General features: G+C 44.7%; 1 protein-coding gene across 1 annotated transcript in view; it reads left to right on the forward strand.

The window, feature by feature from the left end:
• LOC134358508 (tetraspanin-14-like) overlaps positions 1 to 10530 on the forward strand; it is a 55929-nt gene extending 45399 nt beyond the window's left edge. The window contains exon 8 of the mRNA XM_063070801.1: positions 9310 to 10530. Coding sequence (XP_062926871.1) covers positions 9310 to 9381 — 72 coding nt within the window. The 3' untranslated portion in view covers positions 9382 to 10530. The remainder of the gene's footprint in view (positions 1 to 9309) is intronic.
• The last annotated feature ends 10995 nt before the right edge of the window (positions 10531 to 21525 follow it).

Genomic DNA, 21525 nt, shown 5'->3' on the forward strand with positions numbered 1-21525 from the left:
AGTTCAGTTCGCAGTAATCGCTATTGTGCCGTTGGGGCGGGGAGAAGAGAGAGAACGAATGAATATGCAAATCGGATTCCAAACAGACCTTCGATATTCCTCGCAGTTAGCTTTCGGGCGAGCCCTTTGTAATGTCTTCTGAGGTCACCGACTGTGACCCCTCCGTTCCAGATACGATCGTTCTTCTGCGGTGAACCCAGCACCCAGGCAAGGGCGGACACACACACCAGGTTCCCGCCGATCGTACCTTTCCACCCTGTGCGTCTATGGCTGGTCCCGCGACCAGACCTCCAAAACTCCCATCAACTTGTGGGGGCACACCGCTTCCAGGGTCTCGTTACCTCGTGGAGTCGTGTGTCTGTTGCCTTAGCGAACCTGTCCATTTTTATCCCCCTGCTGGGGTATCGCCTGTCCATCAAACTTCAAACAGTTCAGGGTTCAAAGCCTCCGGTCTCTGACAATACTCGGAACCGTGTCTCCTTTCGGTAATCTCTCTCGTCTCTCTCTTATTAGCACCTTGCATGTTCCCCCATTGTCCTCTTATCGGCATCAATCTTCTGATAACTGGTTCTTTTGTCACATACATAACAAAGAAGAATCAAGTATGGCTACTGGAAAATTTAGTTCCCTCCGTATCCTTGATTTCTGACAAGCAAATTATAGCAATAAAAAAAAAGAAAAGAATAAAGCATTATATTAAATGGAAGTCAATTATAACACAGATATTTAAGCAGAGGGATTATCATAATGAAGGTTACAGATAAATAAACAACAACACAAGCACTCTGATGCTGCAACTTCTTGCTTAGGACAAGAAACTAAAATTACAAGCACTATTATGATAGAACGTAATGTCTAGGTGTTTACAGCGGGATGGGAAGGGATCCTAAACCAGGGATGTATCTGAATGTTCCAAAATAGGCTCCACTAACTCTGCCTCCTGAGATTCTTGTCTACTCCTTCTCAGTTTCCCAGGCTTTGTCCTTCCTATGGATCAATTCATCTATCACCTGTTCCTAATGGATAAGTAACCTATCTAAATCAGTTTCCAAGTGTGGAATGGGAGGCAATTCGGAGGTTACAAGTTTCCAAGAATCCTCATCCCAGTCCTCTGTTCTGACATTCAGGATAATGGTCACATCTTCCTCGGATCCTGGTGTAATCATTGGATCCATTATACTAAGGGGTGTAATCACTGGATCTATTATACTAAGGGGTGTAATCACTGGATCCATTATACTAAGGGGTGTAATCACTGGATCTATTATAGTAAGGGGTGGGGGTGAGACCAACCTTGCATCAATACGTTATCAAAGGCAATGTTTTCCCTTCTGATACTGAAGGCAAGCTTTAACAGCATAATGTTTCCCTACTGCATACAATAGTTGTGTTTTTGTTAGAGCAGGAGCCAATAGCTAGCTTACCCTTGTTAAAACAGGTAAATCCACACTCTCCTAACATTTACCAATATATTCCTTTGCTATGAAATCTTTTCAACCTTATCCCGATGGGTGTGTAGCCTGTAACAGTGGCATGGATAGCTGGATGTGGGGTGCCTTCCGTGATACTCTCTCACGCCTCCTTATGTATTTACCTGAAATACAAGCGTTGCCTTATTCTTGGTCTGCTCCAGGATACGCAAGATGATAGCCACAATATAATTTCCCCAGCTATTCTGATGTGGATCTTCCAGCTAGCTGGGTAAGGTTGTTGCTTGTAACCAATAGGAGAGTTTTGAAGTCCCACGCTCTACCTAGAGGTGGTTTTGTTGGCATCCATTCCAGCACCTGATGCAATGTCAGTTGGAGAACTCCTCCCCTTTCCTGCCTCAGCAACACTTCTGCTCTCTGTTTCCTCTATGACACATTCCTCAGTCAATGTGTTCATGGTTTCCCGGAGGGTTACTGAGAAAGTCGAGAGGCATGGGATGCAGAGAATATGACTGTGTGGATTTAGAATTTGCTTGCTTACAGAAGGTTGATGGTGCTAGTAGACGGAACATATTTTGCCTGGAACCCTGCCCGAGTATTGTTGAAGTCTATAAAATTCTTAGGACATTTTACAAGCTGTACATAGGGAGGAAGCTTCCTCCGGCTGAGGAGAGGAATGCCGGGGTTACAGTCATCGACAGTAGGACAGGGGATATGGTGATTAAGGGTAGGGATGGAGGTATAGTTGTTGACAGGGTGAAACAAGGAAAAATTTCACACATGATGGAGAATTTGCAGTGAAAGAGAAATACATCATGGAAACAGGCCTTTTGGCCCAAGAGGATCATGCCTACCATTGTGTATCAAAGCTAGTCCCATATCCATAGGAAAACGTGTTGGGCTGCAGTACAATTGAAAGGCAGAGTCCTTAGAACTCAAATTGCAATGTTCCTACTAGTGAATGTAGAGCCTCTGGAAAATAAAATTGAACACCTCAGAGGAAGATTGCAGTACCAGAGGAACTTCAGAGGCTACTGTGTACATTGCTTCACGTAAACATGGCTCATCCCTGCCATTTCAGTTGCCACACTGCAGCCTGGGGACTTCACCATTCGCTGCAAAGACAGGACAGCCGAGTCTTTTACAGGCAGAGAAGGAGGAGTATGCTTCATGATTAACTCATCATGGTACACAGGTGTCGTTGTTCTGTCTCAGTCCCGCTCACCCGACCTGGAATGTATAGTGAGCAAGTGTCATCCTTTTTATCTGCTGAGGGAGTTTTCTGCTGTCATCCTGGTAGTGGTGCACATTCCACCCTTGGATAATGTCAGGCAGATGCTGGAGAAGCTGAACACCATGATCAGCAGTCACGAAACCTACCATTGTTGGGGGCATTTCAACCAGGCCAATTTGAAGAAGTTTCTGAACAACTATCACCCACATATCACCTGTAGAACCAGAGGAGCCAGTAATCTTTGCCACTCTTATACCACCTTCAAGAACATTTACCATGCAATCCCATGCCCGGACTTTGTAAAGTCCATTCACCTGGTTGTAACTTCTACTTTTATCATACAAGCAGAGACTAAAGACTGCAGCATCAATGGTGAGGACCAAGAGGGTATGGTCAAAGGAGATGGAGGAGTGCTTACAGGACTGATGTGAGTCAATGGACTGGATAATATTAGAAACATAGAAAACCTACAGCACAATACAGGCCCTTCGGCCCACAATGCTGTGTCGGATATGTACTTACTTTAGAAATTACCTAGGGTTACCCATAGCCCTCTATTTTTCTCAGCTCCATGTACTGATCCAGGAGCCTCTTAAAAGACCCTATTGTATTCGGCTCCACCACAGTCGCTGGCAGCCCATTCCACACACTCACCACTCTCTGTATTTAAAAAAAAACTTACCCCTAACATCCCCTCTGTACCTACTTCCAAGCACTTTAAAACTGTACCCTATTGGTTCAGGGATTTATCTTCAAATCTGAATGACTACGTCACTTCATCAAGACCTGTGTGGATGAGAGTGTGCCTTTGAGAACATGCCGGCCATACCCAAACCAAAGCCATGGTTGATTGATGATCTGCCGAGGGCTCGATCTGTGGCATTCAAGACTGCTGACCCATACAAGAAGTCCATCTACCGTCTCAGGAAGGCCATCTTAAGGGTGAAAAAAACAATCCCAATTGAAGTTTGAGACTGAATTGGATGAAGGTCAGCTCTGGCAGGGTTTGCAGGCCATTCCTTCCTACAAGGTAAATCCTAACATCAGGAATCCACTCTCAGATGAGCTCACGGCCTTTTAAGCACGCTTTGAAATGGAAAGTAAAATTACACCTGAGCAATCCCTGCGGCATCTGGTGACCCTGTGATCCCTGTCCTGGAGCTGACGTCAGATCGTCTATCAGGATGGTGGGCCCTCACGAGGCTTCAGGGCCTGATGGCGTACCTGGAAGGGCACCGAAATCCTGCGCCAACCAACTGGCAGAGTTTTTAAGGACATCTTTAACTTCTCTTTGGTGCAGCCAGAGGTTCTCATCTGCTTTAAAAGGGCAACAATCTAGTGCCCGAGAAGAGCAGGATGAGTTGCCTCATTGACCATCACACAGTTGCACTCACACCCAACCGTGATAAGGTACTTTAAGAAGTTGGCCATGGCTGGAATTAAGCAAGGACCTGGACCCCCGGACCTGCTGCAATTTGCCTATCGCCACAATAGGTGTACAGTGGATGCAATCTCACTCACTGTCCGCTCGGCCTTGGAACACCTGCACAATAGCAATATCTACATCAGGCTGCTATTGACAGAGCTCAGCGTTCATCATCGTCACAGTCTCGGTATTAATCAACAAGCTCCAAACTCTGGGCCTCTGTACCTCCCTCTGCAACTGGATCCTAGCATTCCTCATCGGGAGACCACAGTCAGTGCGGATCAGAAATAACATCTCCTCCTCAATGACTCTCAACACTGGCACACCTCAAGGATGTATGCTTAGTCCACTGCTCTACTCTACACCCATGACTTGTGTGGTTAGGCAGAGTTCTAAAGCCACCTATAAATTTGCTGATGGCATAACTATTGTTGGCAAAATTTCAGATGGTGGCACGGAGGAGTACAGGAGCGAGATAAATCAGCAGGTTGAGAGTTGTCACAAAGACAACCTTGTACTCAATGTCAATAAGAGTAAGGAACTGATTGTGGACTTCAGGAAGAGGAAGTTGAGGGAACACACACTAGTCCTCATTGAGGGATCAGTGGTGGGAAGGGTGAGCAGTTCCAAGTTCCTGTGTACCAACATCTCTGACAATCTATCCATCTATGATATATTGATGCCATTAAAAAAAGAAGACACAACAGTGGCTATATTTCATTAGGAGATTGAGGAGACTTGGTATGTCACCAGAAACTTGCAAATTTCTACTGATGTACCATGGAGAGCATTTGAACTGGTTGCATCACCGTCTGGTATGGAGGGGCAACTGCCCAGGATCGGAAAAAAAGCTGCAGAAAGTTGTAAACTCAGCCAGCTCCATCATGGGCACCAGATACAAAAAGTGATGTCTTTGGAAGGCAGTATGCATCATGAAGGACCCCATCACCCAGGACATGCCCCCTGGTCATCACTACCTTCAAGGAGTAGGTACAGGAGCCTGAAGACACATTCAATGTTTTAGGAACAGTTTCTTCCCCTCCAGAACCAGATTTCTGAATGGACAATGAACCCATGTACACTATCTAACTATTCTTTTTCTTTTATGCTTTCTTTTTGCACTACATATATAATTTAACTTTTTATATATTCCTTATTGTAATTCATAGTTTTTTCCATTGTTATGTATTGCAATGTACTGCTGCCACAAAACAACAGAATTTCATGATGTATGCTGCTGATATTAAACCTGATTCTGATCCTGTGTTTGGCCCATATCCTTCTAAACCCCTGCTGTCCAAGTACTTTTAGATGTTGTTATTTGTGCGTAATTCAACCATTTCCTCTGGAAGATCATTCCATATACACTGTACCCTCAGAGACTTTGTAAACTCTGGCACCAGGGAGACAGCACACTGTCCTGGTGTCTCATTGGCAGCCACAGAATCTCCTGTCTGACTCCTCACTGTTGAGTCCCCTATTCCTATCACCCCAAGTAACTGCACCCTTCAGAGCCTCACAGCTGGTCACAATGCCAGAGTCCTGACTGCTGCTTCAATCCCCTGAAAGGTCAGCCCCCCACCCCCAAATAATATCCATGTAGGTATACAGTACCGGTTAGTGAGGGGAAGGGCCACATCAGAACCATCCAAGGCATGCCTATTCCCCTCTCCTTTCCTTAACCCAGCTACCGGCTGCCATACTATAGATGCGACCACCTCACTAAAACTTTTATCTGTGATGCTTTCAGTATCTGGGTGATCTTGAGTATATCCAAATCTATTTCTAGTTCCTTCACGCTTTCAGTCAGTCGATGTTTCGGACCGAGACCCTTCGGCAGAACTCCTGATGAAGGGTCTCGGCCCGAAATGTCAACCGTTTACTCTTTCCCATAGATGCTGCCTGGCCTGCTGAGTTCCTACAGCATTTTGTGCGTGTTGCTTGGATTTCCAGCATCTGCAGATTTTCTCTTGTTTGGGAGGAGGCAAAAGAAATTCATTGGCTTCAGGCAGTGTGGGGGAGGTGGGTCTCTGATGAGGCAAAACCTGGGTAACAATGGGGGATAAACAATTAAATAAGGTTATCTGGTCAGTGAGCGAATGGGAGCAGTGAGAGAGTGAGAATATGTAAAAGAATGTGGGAGTTCTGAAATGCAGAGCGGGGAGACATCCCTGGCAGGTCAGGCTGGCATGGAATGTGGATGGTACAGTGCAGGAACAGGCCCTTGGGACCATCATGTTGTGCTGAAAAAAATCAGTTAAGGATGTCTAATTACATCACTCTCTTCTGCCTGATCGATATCCCTCCATTCTCTGCACACCGGTGTCTATGTTAGAGCCTCTTAAACAGCCACATCATACCTCCCTCTACCACCACTCCTGGCAGTGCATCCAGGCACCCAGAACTCTGAGCTTAAAAAAAAAAGACTTGCCTCTCACATGTCCTTTGAACTCTCACTTAAAATGTATGCCCTCTAGTAATAGACATTTCAACCCTTGGAAAAAGATGCTGGCTGTCTACTCCATCCATGCCTTTCATCATTTTATAAACTTCCACCAGGTCTTCCTTCAGCCTACGGCTTCTAAGGAAACAACCCAAGTTTGTCGAGCCTGTCCTCCTAGCACATGCCATCTAATGCAGGCGGCATCCCGCCAAACCTCTTCTGCACCTGGATGACCAGAACTGAGTGCAATGCTCTGGATGCAGCCAAACCAGATTCTTATAAAACTGCAGCACAGTTTCTTGACTCTTGAACTTAACTTCTTCCACTAACAAAGGCAAGCATGCCATGTGCCTTCTTTACCACCCTATCAACCTCTGTAGTCACCTTCAGGAAGTTACTGACATGGACCAAAGATTAAGGGTTCTGCAATTAACTCTACACTGTCCTTTCATATTTGATCTGCTAGAGTGCAACACCTCACAATTGTAATAAAACTCTATCTGCCATCTTTACCCATATCTGCAACTGATTTACAGTATTGTGCCAAAGTTTCAGATATATATTTACCTATTGCACTGTACTACCACCACAAAAAAGAAAAATATTTCATGACATATGTGAGTGATGGTAAACCTGATTCTGATATGGGTCTCTATTGTGGACTGCGAGTGGGAAGGGGGCAGGGAGAGAGGAATCATAGTTGGGAAAAGGGGAATGGAGAGGGGAGACAGCAGGAAGCATCAGAGGAACTCAGCAGGTCAAGCAACCTCCATGGAAATGTTGGAAATGTCGACGTTTCCTTTAGAACTGGAAAGGAAGGGGGATGACGCCATATATGCCCAAGACTTTTGTACGGTATTGTATATCCTGCTGAGCCATTTGACAGTTTTCTACTCTATTCACAACACCACCAACCTTTGTATCTATCTTTTATTCCGAGCCATTTGTATATAGGTTTCACAAACAGCAGCGGTGCCAGTACTGATTCCTGCAGAACACCACTAGTCACAGACCTCCAGCCAAATCAGGTGTCCCACTTAAAGAAAAGAGAGGAAACAAAACAAGCAGAGTTCATTTCCAGAATGGACATTTCCCCCCACCCCCACCATGTTCAGGAGGGTTCGGTTTGTTCTGGAGGAGGCTGAGGCTGGACTTCATAGGATAACAGGAAACCTTTCCCCTAAAAAAACCCTAAAAATTGGTGTAGAGATTTGTAGTTGGGGTAGGAGGCTGGGCGGGGATTTCGTGGAATGTTGAATGGTGGAGCACAGAAACACACGGCGCTGCCCACCTTGTTCACGCCTGAGATTCTGCTCTACACTAATCCCATTTGCCCGCATTAATTTCTTAGCCCTCTATACCTTCCCTAGAGACAGTCCAAACTACGTTTAAATGTTGTGATTGCATGATTGAAATAGAATTATTGTGGCAGATTTGAAAAGAAAACCATTAATCTGAGCGAAACACATAAATTGTCTTGAACAACAAGGAAACGCTGACCGTGTGCAGCATCCTGCTTTGGTGCAATTTCAGAGGGAAAAAAAAGATCAGTGAAAAGTATAGCGCCAGCAGCCATTGGAGAGGCGAGCCACGGAGAGTTTTAACTGGGCCCCGGGGTTGGGAAATGTGTGAAATTAAGCTGCCTGTCGGTCAGAACCGGGCCTGGCCTGGGGTAGATGCCTGTGCCGCGCAGACCATGTATCCTTGCAGATAACTGCTGAAGCTCTGCTCCAGAGAGACATAAATGCTATAAGTCATATTTCTTTTCCAATTGATCACACTTCCCAACGTTCACACTTCTACAAATTAAGGGCTGCACTGGTTTACTAATTGAACGATCCATACCTCGTTATTCATTTTTTTTCACTATTTACTTATTTTGTAATTTATGGTAATTTGATATTTTTGTGCTGTTATAAAAAAAGTTTCGTGTCATACAAAACAGTGATAGTAAACCTGATTCTGAAATGCTGATTATTAAAATAACAAAGCCCTGCTCTGTGTGTCTGCTGCTCCTGCGCTTCCCGAGTTCTGGGATCACCAGCACCGGCCTTGTGCTCTGCACAGCGGGTTATAGTCAGAAGCTGAATCGGGCTTAACATCACCGGCGTATGTCGTGAAATTTGTTAACTTTGCGGTAGCAGTACAATGCAATACAAGATAAATATGGAAAAAAGCTGAGTTACAGTAAGTGTATATATGTATAATAAATAGCTAGATTAAAATAAGTGGTGTAAAAACAGAAATTAAAACAAGCAGTGAAGTGATGTCCACTTAGTAACCGGATGGCAAAGGGAGAGAGGCTGTTGTTGAATCGCTGAGTGTGTGCCTTCAGGCTTCTGTGCTTCCACTTGATGGTAACAGTGAGAAGAGGGCTTGCCCTGGGTGGTGGGAATCCATAATGATGGACGCCGCCTTCCAGAGGCATCGCTCCTTGAAAGCGTCTCGGATACTATGGAGGCTAGTGCTCAGGATGGAGCTGACTAATTTTACAACTTCCTGCAGCTTACTTCGATCCTGTGCGGTAGCCCTGCTCCCCCGACCCCCCACCACCATTCCAGGCGGTGATGTAGAAGCGGCTCCGGTTTGACCTCTCAATACACAGCCGATGTTTTGAACCGTTGTGCTAGGACCCAGTACAGCTTTGAGCAAGAACTGGATGGTTTGGCAGGGTTGCAGCTTTGCACCCGCCGAGTGCACTGTGCTGGTGTCCTGCGGCTGCCTGCTTTGCTTTTAAAGTACAAAGTGCGCTGTTAATTCACTCTCTTTCTTCCAGATGTTTTCGATTTACCTTGCGCGATCGCTGATCAGTGAAATCAAAGCGATAAAGGCTGGATGGCGTTACTGAGGCCACACTGAAACCAACAGGATCCAGGAATGGCTCAACTTTGCAAACCAAGTATTTTTTGTGCCAAAGGAAGATGTGGGCGTCACTTTATTGCCTTACTGAGGTTTTGGATGGTTCTGCTATGCATTCAATAGGTTTCAATTGGTACATTTAATGTCAGAGAAATGTATACAATATACATCGTGAAATGCTTTTACTTCGCAAACATTCACGAAAACAGGAATGCCCTAAAGAATGAATGACAGGTAAATGTTATAACGCCCAAAGTCCTCCCAGCTCCCCCCTCCCACGCACAAGCAGCAGTAAGGCAACGACGCCCCCACCAGCAAAAAAAGCATCGGCGTCCCCCCCCCCGCCTCAAAAATACAAGCTTGCAGTACCCCAAAGACTACTCCAAACTATTTTTTTTAAAAAACTATTCACTGTAGTCGGAGTGTGTGTTCATTAATCACCTTGTGCCTTACTGCAATTTGCAGATATTTGAGAAGTCACGTTTGTACAATCAGACGTTGAACATTGGGTAAGTCTGGAAAACCAGGGGTCACCAGTACTCAATTACTCCAAGAATCAGTAACCGCCTGCGCGGATGAGCACTACTGTGCGATGTATAAACAGTCGGGAACAGCTGACAAAATGGAGCAAGTGATATTCCCCCCAGCATCAGTGAATTCAGTACTGGTCTGTGTAATGTGACTTCAGTGATACGGCTCACGTTAGCTCCCACAACAGACAAACAGGGGAGGATTTCACCATGAGCTGCTGGTGGAGGGCGGCTCTCTCTTATATGTGGGCTGTTACACACTGTTGATAATGTGAGAATCAACAAAGCTGTTAAGGTCGGAGGGAAAGAGTGAGCGTTGCCCTTTGCAGTGTGATGCCAATGGATTCGGGAATCATCCCGTGGAGGTACAGCGGGAAGAGTTTTTATTTTCTGAGCTTACAATGAGTTTCATTCTAGCAGAACTTCTTAGTCGGTTTAATATCTGAATATTTTAAGTGTTTTAAGAAATTATATTAAACAAGCTTAGCATTTGTGTGTATCCTCGTGCTGAAAGCTTTCAAATTGTAATGGAAAGCTTCAGCTTTATCAGCCTTGTTTTTTTTAATAAAATAAAATATTATTAAAGCAAAACAGAACATTGGAATGAGTAGTGGGCGTTCTGGACTGGCAAAATCCGCACCGATTGCAGGTCCGCAAGGCCCTGCGTTAGCAGTGCGCACGCTGTGCCCGGAGTGAGGAATTTGATGCTGCTGGGACTGTTCACTGTATTCAGCTGCGGAATGTTTCCTGCCGCTGCTATCCCGGGGGATGATGGCCTGTTAACAGGAGCCTCTCGGCGGCATTCGCAAAGCAGCGTTTCCGGCCGATGCTGCTGCATATCTCCAGCGTTTATTCTCAGCACTGAGAGCTGGGGGGAGACTCGGTCTCTGATAAGGTTTGCTTCAGTTGGGGTGAAGGGTGAACGTCTCTCTTCCAAGGTGCCTCAGCGACAGTTAAAATGCTATTTACCTGACTCTGACTGATTTCTGCAGCAGTCACCCTGAGAAACGTTTAACCATATTCATTGTTTCAATGAGCAATTGCGTCCCCTTCCTCGTCAACAAGCAACCTCTCTGTTATGTGATTCAGATCACATAAAGTCTGCGAGTTTCAGCCCACGGCACAGCGCGCTCACACACACTCCCTGTTCACACGCACACGCAATCGCTACATATTCGCAGTCACTGCGCACAGCGCGCGCGCTTATGTGCTCACACTCACATGCACACGGTGTGTACTCTTAGACACATCCCCCCCACTCACTGCATGCATCCACGATAAACACACCGATGTTGCCATGCATGCAACCGCATTCCCTGCACAAACGCTGCATGCAGTGCAGTCATAGGCACGCTACCTGCTTACCACATTGCATGTGTGCATACACGCAGAATATAAAACAAGTATGACAAAAATAGGTCACAGGAACGGGATGCCTGTGTCAACCATGACGCCAAGACAAAAAACAACCGTGATCCTCTACCTTTTCTATGTTTCTCATAATTTTATAAATTTCTAACCGTCTCCGGTCAGCCTTTGAATCACCAGTGAAATCAACCCCAAGTTTGTCCATTTGCCCTCAAGTCCAGGCAGCATTGTAATACACCTCTGCTGCAACTTCCCCTAAGCCACCACAATTCTCTAAATGTGATCGATTAGAATATAGAAATCTAAAGCACATTACAGGCCCTTCGGCCCACAATGTTGTGCCAACCATGTAAACATACTCCAGAAACTCCCTAGAATTTATCTACCTCATAGCCCTCTATTTTTCTAAGCTCCATGTACCTATCTAAGTCTCTTAAAAGACCCTGTTGTATTCACCTCTACCACCTTTGCTGGCAGTGCATTCCACGCACCCAGCCCCAGCACTCTTCTCTGTGTGGAAAAAACTTATCTCTGACATCCCTACTTCCAAGCATCTTAAAACTATGGCCCCTCATGTTAGCCATTTCAGCCCTGGGATAAAGCCTCTGGCTATCCACATGATAAATGCCGCTCGTCATCTTATACACCTCTATCGGGTCACCTCTCATCCCCTGTCACTCCAAGGAGATAAAGGCCAAGTTCATTCAACCTATTCTCATAAGATATGGTCTCCAATCCAGGCAACATCTTTGCAAATCTCCTCTGCACTCTCTCTATAGTATCCACATCCTTCCTGTAGTGAAGTGAGCAGAACTGAACACAGTACTTCAAGTGGGGTCTGACCAAGGTCTTATATAGCTGTAACATTATCTCACGGCTCTTGAACTCAATCCCACGGTTGATGAAGGCCAACACACCATACGCCTTCTTAACAACACTGACAACCTGCACAGCAGCTTAGAGTGTCCTATGGAATGGACCCCAACACTGATCCTCCACACTGCCAAGAGTCTTACCATTAATAGTATATTCTGTCTTCAAATTTGACCTACCGAAATGAACCACTTCACACTTATCTAGGTTGAACTCCATCTGCCACTTCTCAGCCCAGTTTTGCATCCTATCACTGTGGCACTATAACCTCTGACAACCCTCCAGACTATCCGCAATGCCCCCAACTTTTGTGTCATCAGCAAACTTTCTAACCCACTCTTCAACTTCCTCATTCAGGTCATCTATAAAAATCACAAAGAGGAGGGGTCCCAGAACACCACTGGTCACCATCCTCCGTGCAGAACACAAACCACCTACAACCACACTTTGTCTTCTGTAGTCTGGATGTAGGGTGTAAGTTGAATCAAGAGTTAAAATTGGCATGTCGCAAAGGTAATGCTACAGTTGTTATGGGGGACTTCAACATGCAGGTAGACTGGAGGAATCAGGCTGGTACTGGACCCCAAGAATAGATTCCGTTCCCAAGATGGATTCCAAGATGGATTCTTAGAACAGCTTGTACTGGAGCCTACCAGAGAGAACACATTTCTAGATTTAGTGTTGTGCAATGAACCAGATTTGATCAGGGACCTCAAGGTAAAGGAGCCATTAGGAGGTAGTGACCATAATATGATAAGTTTTAATCTACAATTTGAGAGGGAGAAGGGAAACTCGGAAGTGTCAGTATTATAGTTGAACAAAGGGAACTATGGTGCTATGAGGGAGGAGCTGGCCAAAGTTCAATGGAACAATACCCTAGCAGGGATGACAGTGGAACAGCAATGGCAAGTGTTTCTGGGAATAATGCGGAAGGTGCAGGATCAGTTTGTTCCAAAGAGGAAGAAAGATCCTAAGGGGAGTAAGGGGAGGTCGTGGCTGACAAGGGAAGTAATGGACAGTATAAAAATAAAAGAGAAGAAGCATAACATAGCAAAGACGAGTGGGAAGCCGGAGGATTGGGAAACTTTTAAAGAGCAAGGTAACTAAAAAGGCAATACGCGGAGAAAAAATGAGGTACGAAGGTAAACTAGCCAAGAATATAAAGGAGGATAGTAAAAGCTTCTTTAGGTATGTGAAAAGGAAAAAAATAGTTAAGACCAAAATTGGGCCCTTGAAGACAGACAGAAGCGGGTGAATTTATTATGGGGAACAAGGAAATGGCAGACGAGTTGAACAGGTACTTTGGATCTGTCTTCACTAGGGAAGATACAAACAATCTCCCAGATGTAACAGTGGCCAAAGGACCTAGGGTAATGGATGATATATTAGGCAGGAAATGGTGTTGGATAGGCTGTTGGGTCTGAAGGCTGGTAAGTCCCCAGGACCTGATGGTCTGCATCCCAGGGTACTTAAGGAGGTGGCTTTAGAAATCGTGGACGCATTGGTAATCATTTTCCAATGTTCTATAGATTCAGGATCAGTTCCTGTGGATTGGAGGGTGGCTAATGTTGTCCCTCTCTTCAAGAAGGGAGGAAGAGAGAAAACAGGGAATTATAGATCGGTTAGTCTGACGTCAGTGGTGGGAAAGATGCTGGAGTCAATTATAAAAGATGAAATTACGACACATCTGGTTAGTAGTAACAGGATTGGTCCGAGTCAGCATGGATTTACGAAGGGGAAATCATGCCTGACTAATCTTCTGGAATTTTTTGAGGATGTAACTATGAAAATGGACAAGAGAGAGCCAGTGGATGTAGTGTGCCTAGACTTTCAGAAAGCCTTTGATAAAGTACACATAGGAGATTAGTGGGCAAAATTAGGACACATGGTATTGGGGGCAGAGTACGGAGACGGATTGAAAATTGGCTGGCTGACAGAAAACAAAGAGTAGCGATTAACGGGCCCCTTTCGGAATGGCAGGCGGTGACCAGTGGGGTACCGCAGGGTTCGGTGTTGGGTCCGCAGCTGTTTACAATATATATTAATGATTTAGATGAGGGAATTAAAAGTAACATTAGCAAATTTGCTGATGACACAAAGCTGGGTGGCAGTGTGAAATGTGAGGAGGATGTTATGAGAATGCAGGGTGACTTGGACAGGCTAGGTGAGTGGGCAGATGCATGGCAGATGCAGTTTAATGTGGATAAATGTGAGGTTATCCACTTTGGTGGTAAGAACGGGAAGGCAGATTATTATCTAAATGGAGTCAAGTTAGGAAAAGGGGAAGTACAACGAGATCTAGGTGTTCTTGTACATCAGTCAATGAAAGCAAGCGTGCAAGTACAACAGGCAGTGAAGAAAGCTAATGGCATGCTGGCCTTCATAACAAGGGGAATTGAGTATAAGAGCAAAGAGGTCCTTCTGCAGCTGTACAGGGCCCTGGTGAGACCACACCTGGAATACTGTGTGCAGTTTTGGTCTCCAAATTTGGGGAAAGACATTCTTGCTATTGAGGGAGTATAGCGTAGGTTCACAAGGTTAATTCCCGGGATGGCGGGACTGTCATATGTTGAAAGATTGGAGTGACTGGGCTTGTATACTCTAGAATTTAGAAGGCTGAGAGGGGATCGTATTGAAACATATAAGATTATTAAGGGATTGCACACGCTGCAGGCAGGAAGCATGTTCTCGCTGATGGGTGAGTCCAGAACCAGAGGCCACAGTTTAAGAATTAGGGGTAGGCCATTTAGAACGGAGTTGAGGAAAAACTTTTTCACCTAGAGAGTGGTGGATATATGGAATGCTCTGCCCCAGAAGGCTGTGGAGGCCAAGTTTCTGGAGGCTTTCAAAAAGGAGATGAATAGAGCTCTTAAAGATAGCAGAATTAAAGGTTATGGGGATAAGGCAGGAACTGGATACTGATTGTGGATGATCAGCCATGATCACAGTGAATGGCAGTGCTGGCTCGAAGGGCCGAATGGCCTACTCTTGCACCTATTGTCTATTGTCTATTGGCAAGCCAATTCTGGATCCACAAAGCAAGGTCTCCTTGGATCCCATGCCTCCTTACTTTCTGAATGAGCCTTGCATGGGGAACCTTATCAAATGCCTTACTGAAATCCATGTACACTACATCCACTCAAAACTCAGAACTAAATCAAAAGTTTTGTGAAGCTGCAGCATGACCTACCAACTTTTATATTCAAGGCAAGGAAATCACACATCACTCAGACTATCCTAACTACTTGTGCGGCCACTTTAAGGAATCTAAGGACATGCACCTCAAGATATCCCTGTACATCAGTGCTCCAAAGCCATTTACTTACCCCTTATATTTGACCTCCCAAAGTGCAACATCTCATACTTGTCCACATTAAACTCCATCTGCCATTCTCTGTCCACATTTCTTATATCCTGCTGAATCATTTGACAACCTTCCTCACTATCCACAAATCTATCAGTATTTGTGTCATCTGCAAGTTTACTAATCAGACTACCTACATATTCATTCAAGTCATTTACAGCACAAGTAACAGAGGTCCCAGCACTAATCTCTGCAGATCTCCACTGGTCACAGACCTCCAGCAGAATAACACCCATCCACCACAAAGGGTGGGATACAGTCCAATTGGAAATGTGTATAGAGAAGTGGCGTTTGGAGTTCAATGTGGCCTCCTATGGCTCAGCCAGTGAATCAAAATTTAACTTGAAAAAGGATACCTGAGGCTTCTTTATCATTGCCAGTAACTTCTAGCATGCCAACTTCAAGAGTGTGTTACAAAATACCACCAACATATCTCCTGTCCCACCAGGGACCCAAACACTGTTGACCATTGCTACACAACTGTCAAATACATGCAATGCCCTGGTTCACATTTTTACTGTTATGCTGTAGGTATTTCATTTAGATGCTCTGTAAGAGCAGTCTGTTCTGCTTTCAACCTGCTTGGCTGAAGATAAGGGATGATGTGGAATGTGTGCCATCCAATTAGCAGGAGGTTTTTCTCAGTGAGGGACAATAAGCTTGATCTTGGGCTTTTGTTTGAGAGGAGATGAAGAGAGAAGATGCTGGGGAGAATTGGTCATAGCATATGATCTAGTCGGAGACCCGTTTGTTCAAGATGGATTGCAAACGACGTTTGGAAGGTGGTGTAGGTGTTTCCGCTGACCGAGGACCCGCGTGTGAGTGACAGAGAAGTTCAAGATGAACTCCATCGTGTGCACATTTGATAGTTTAATTAGGATGGGCCCTTTTCTTTTTGTTATTCTTTACTAACTCTTCAGTTACAATTCATAAATATAATTCCTTTAATCATATGCAGTGCACTGTTTGTTATTTCGTGGCATTAATTTGTAACGGGTAGAAAATGACACAGCATCCACACAAACCAAGATTTGGGGTGGGATCCAGTGCACCGCAATCTCTAAAGTTTGGTGGGGCCCGAGGTTGTCTTCCCTAGACTTACGCAGCCAAGAAAACTGGGGTGTTTCACACTTCCCTAGCGAGTCATAACCCCCCACTCCCCCACACAGTTTGTTACACGAGACGACAGGCTGTTCTCCTTCTCCCTGCATACAAACAGAAGGAGCAACATGAGCATCCAGTACAGAGAGCCGTGCAGTGCTGCTCTGAGGAAGTAGAGGCACTTTGGGTCAGTAGAGTGGGCCACGTTCAAAGCAGAGCTGGGAGATTATGTGAGTACCATCATGGACTTTATCAACAAACGTCTTGAGGGCTCTGTGCCAAAGAGGACAATCCTGGTGTTCCCAAACTGGAAACCATGGATGAACTGGGAGATCCACTCCCTACTGAAGTCTAGGGCTGTGGCATTCAAATCAGGTGACCCTGACTTTTATAAGAAATTGATTATCGACGTCCATAAAACCATCAGGGATGCTAAGAGGTAATACCAGGCCAAATTGAGTCCCAGACCAGTCACTAGTTGTGGCAGGTTTACATGCTGTAACAGGCTCAGTATTACCTTGCTGATGAAGGTAACACATTAGAGTTGTAGCACAGATAAAAGCCCTTCAGCCCAACCAGACCATGCTGACCACAGAGTCCACCCAGCTATTTTCATTTTCTGTAATCAGCCCATATCCCCTTAACCCCCACCCCTCCATGTACTAAGTTCTTCCTTAAGGATACTATCATGATTGAATCAACTACTTATTCTCACAACTCATTCCTTCTCCACCATCTGCAACAAAAAGTTCATCAGACATAAGAAATAGGAGCAGGAGTCGGCCATATGGCCTATCAAGCCTGTTCTGCCATTCAATAAGATCATGGTTAATCTGACCGTGGACTCATCTCCACCTACTTGCCTTTTCCCCATAACCTTTAATTCCCCCACTACGCAAAAATCTATCCAACCTTGTCTTAAATATATTTACTGAGGTAGTCTCCACTGCATCATTGGACAGAGAATTCCACAGATTCACCACTCTTTGGGAACAGCAGTTCCTCATCACCATCCTAAATTTACTCCCCCTATGTCCCCTAGTTCCAGTTTCACCTACCAGTGGAAACAAACTTTCCTGCCTCTATCTTATTTATCCCTTTTATAATTTTTATATGTTTCCATAAGATCTCCTCTCAACCTTCTGAATTCCATGAGTACAATCCCAGGTGAATCAATTTCTCCTCATAGTCTAGCCCCCTCGTCTCTGGAATCAACCTGGTGAACCTCCTCCAAAGCCAGTATATCCTTCCTCAAGTAAGGAGACCAGAACTGCACGCGGTACTCCAGATGCGGGCTCACCAGTACCCTGTACAGTTGCAGCACAATCTTCCTGCTCTTAAATTCAATCCCTCTAGCAACGTAGGCCAACATTCCATTTGCCTTCTTGACAGCCTGCTGTACCTGCAAATCGACCATTTGCGATTGAAGTTCCCTTCCACAATCTTTCCCTGTCACCATAAACCCACCCCACATTTTGGACTCCCCTACCCTGGGGAAAAGACTGTTATTGTTCACCTCATCTATGCTTCTCATAATTTTCAACACTTCCGTAAGGTCACTCCTTATTCTGCTATGAATAAAGACCTGTCCTAGCAAACCTCTCCCTATGACTCAGGCCCTCTAGTGCTGGCAACATACAGTACTCGTAAAACTTTTCTGCACTTTTTCCAGGTTAATCAAATCTTTCCTACAGCAGGGTTACAAAAGCTGTACACAGTACTTCAAGTGTAGCTTCACCGGTGACTTATGCGGCCACATGTTTCAGTGCCGATAAATTTATCTCATAGACTAATATAGCATTGGGAGCAAATACTTGGCCCATCGAGTCTGTACTGATCTGTTATTCCCTTTGAACCACACCTGGACCATAGCCCTAAATATCCATCCAAACTTCTCTTAAATATTGCAAGTGAACCTGCATCCACCTCTTCTGCCGGTGGCTCGTTTCACACTCACACCACCCTCTGAGTGAAGAAGTTCCAATTTAGGTTCCTATGATCTCTCATTCTAGTCCCACCCAACCTCAATGGAAAAAGCCTCCTTGCATTAACCCTATCTATACCCCTCATAATTTTGTATACCCTATCAAATTTCCTTTCATCATAAAAGGGATAAATAAGATAGAGGCAGGAAAGTTTGTTTCCACTGGTAGGTGAAACTGGAACTAGGGGACATAGGGGGAGTAAATTTAGGATGGTGATGAGGAACTGCTGTTCCCAAAGAGTGGTGAATCTGTGGAATTCTCTGTCCAATGATGCAGTGGAGACTACCTTAGTAAATATATTACAAGGAGGCAAAGGGTTCAAATAATCACAGACAAAAGAAGACAGTGTCTTTTGCCTGAATTAACAGTCGAAGGCTGTGGCATAAAGGCGCTTTATGGTACATTAAGTTCCCTGAGAATGCTAAGAAAATATCAATATCAGTAAGACAACTTTATAACAACTTCTAGAGGTACTAACATGAATGAACCTGGCATGAGATAAAAGCGAATACGCCATTGGCTGTCTAGTTATAGTGGGGGAAAGAACAAGCAAGGTGAGATCCAGTCTAAGACAGAGTAACAAGAGGTAACTATGGACCTGAATGACGGTAAAACACCTGTGAGCTGAGACTTGTCATCAAACCTGTGTGAGATCTTTGTCAGAAGAATAGGGAGAAATAAATTTTGTGCACTTGTGTACAAACGTACTTACTTGGCCTAGAACCAACAGGTAGGATGCTGCACAGTTACTGAAGTGGAAATTGGAGCTACAAGTGTAACAACCAGCATTCTAGAGCTTATGGGACAAAGACAGAAAAATGGTGATCCAGGCTGGGTCTGATCCAACATGATATCTTCTCACTAGAGAATAGGAAGAATAGGAGGAAAATGGGTGCTGGAGACAGGATCCAACTGCTGATCAATCCCCAGGATAGTTTGAGAGCCTCAGACCAACATTCATAAAGGACGAGCCATGAGTAAGGGACTCAGAACAAGTGTGAGATACCTTGTGTCTTGACAGCTAGAACATTGAACAAGTTTTTGCAAGTACCTTGTCTTGCAAACGGGAGTTGGAATAGTCAAGATATACCTTTGACCAGTTGTCAGTATCATACCTCTAACTGTGCAGACCAACCTGCATCCCAAAGGGAGCCATGGAAAGAGTGGATATATCACCCAACATTATAAAGAAAGGTTCCTGCAAGTGGAAGTGTGGCAAAGGTAACCTTGTTTTTTCCTTTTAAAAGGTAACTACAATGTGGTTAGTCTCTGTCAGAAGCAGGGAAAATACTGGAGTCTGTTATGACGAAGGGAACAGGACACTTAAGAAAATATAAATGGGATTAGACAAAGGTGACTTTGATTTCAGAAAATGAAATTTGACTGACTTATTGATGTTTTTAAGAGGAAGAATTAACTGGATAGATGAGATCTATTAGATGTGTGTATTTGACTTATTAAGTAAGCCTTTGACAAAGTCCTGCGCAAGATGTGGAAACCATAGAAAGGGTGCAGAGAAGATTTACAAGGATGTTGCCTGGATTGGGGAGCATGCCTTATGAGAATAGGCTGAGTGAACTCGGCCTTTTCTCCTTGGAACGACAGAGGATGAGAAGTGACCTGATAGAGGTGTATAAGATGATGAGAGGCACTGATCATGTGGATATTCAGAGGCTTTTTCCCAGGGCTGAAGTGGCTAGCATGAGAAGGCACAGTTTTAAGGTGCTTTGAAGTAGGTACAGAGGAGATGTCAGGGGTAAGTTTTTTTTTTAACGCAGAGAACGGTGAGTGCGTGGAATGGGCTGCCGGGCAGCAGTGGTGGAGGCAGATACGATACGGTCTTTTAAGAGACTCCTGGCCAGGTACATGGAGCTTAGAAAAATAGAGGGCTATGGGTAACCGTAGGTAATTTCTACGGTAAGGACATGTTCAGCACAGCTTTGTGGGCTGAAGGGCCTGTATTATGCTGTAGGTTTTCTATGTTTCTAAGATCTAGGTGTACAAAACTGAGTTCAAGAGATTATGGCATTATACTAGCATGATCTGAAATTAGGTTAATTGGAAAAAAGTAGGAATACACAGGTCTTTCTCAGGATGGCAGGGAGAGACACGTGGCCTACCATAAGAATGAGTCCCTGGGTTCAGCTATCCTCCAAAGGGAATGATTTGGATGGGGAACTAAATCCAAAAATAGTTTGCTAGTGACCTGAAACCAGGTGGTTGCAAGTTATAAGGAGACGTAAAAAGATTTCTGACTATTTAGATTAAGCTGAGTGAATTAGGAAATAATGGCAGATTTTATACAGGATGTCTGAATCAGAATTTAACCACTTGGAGAAGAAAACCAGAACCTGGTGGAGTAATGCAGTACATCAATAGTGATGGATTGGGAGATGGTGATACACTAGGGAATATGGGAGACCTTGTATTCCAGTCACTGAACGCAAATATGCAGACGCAGGAAGAAGTTAAGAAAGCAAATGGTATTTTAATCTTCAGTGCAAGAGGTTCTGAGTCCATGACTTTGGTGAGACCACATCGTAAGTGTTGCTTGCAGAGAGGTTGCCTGACCTGTGATATACTTGTCATTGAGGGAGAGCAACAAAGGTTCACCAGACTGATGTACGTGACTGGAGCAACTAGGCCTGTATTCCTTCAGAGTTTGTGAGAATGAAAGGAGAACTCACTTTGGCAGGGCTTGGCAGATTGGACGTGGGGCGAAGGTCTCCCCTCCAATGGTATCCAGAACTGGGCTTTTCTGTATCAGGACATGAGCTAAGGCATTTAAGATTGAGAGGAGAAACTTCTTCACATAGAGGGTGGTGAATCTTGCAATTCTCTGCCACAGAGACTAGGGTAGCCAACATGCTAAACAAGTGGAAGACAGAGTATTAAACTTCAAAGCACATCAA

The sequence above is a fragment of the Mobula hypostoma genome, chromosome 18 (assembly GCF_963921235.1).
Source record: "Mobula hypostoma chromosome 18, sMobHyp1.1, whole genome shotgun sequence".
NCBI classification, from domain to species: Eukaryota; Metazoa; Chordata; class Chondrichthyes; order Myliobatiformes; family Myliobatidae; genus Mobula; species Mobula hypostoma.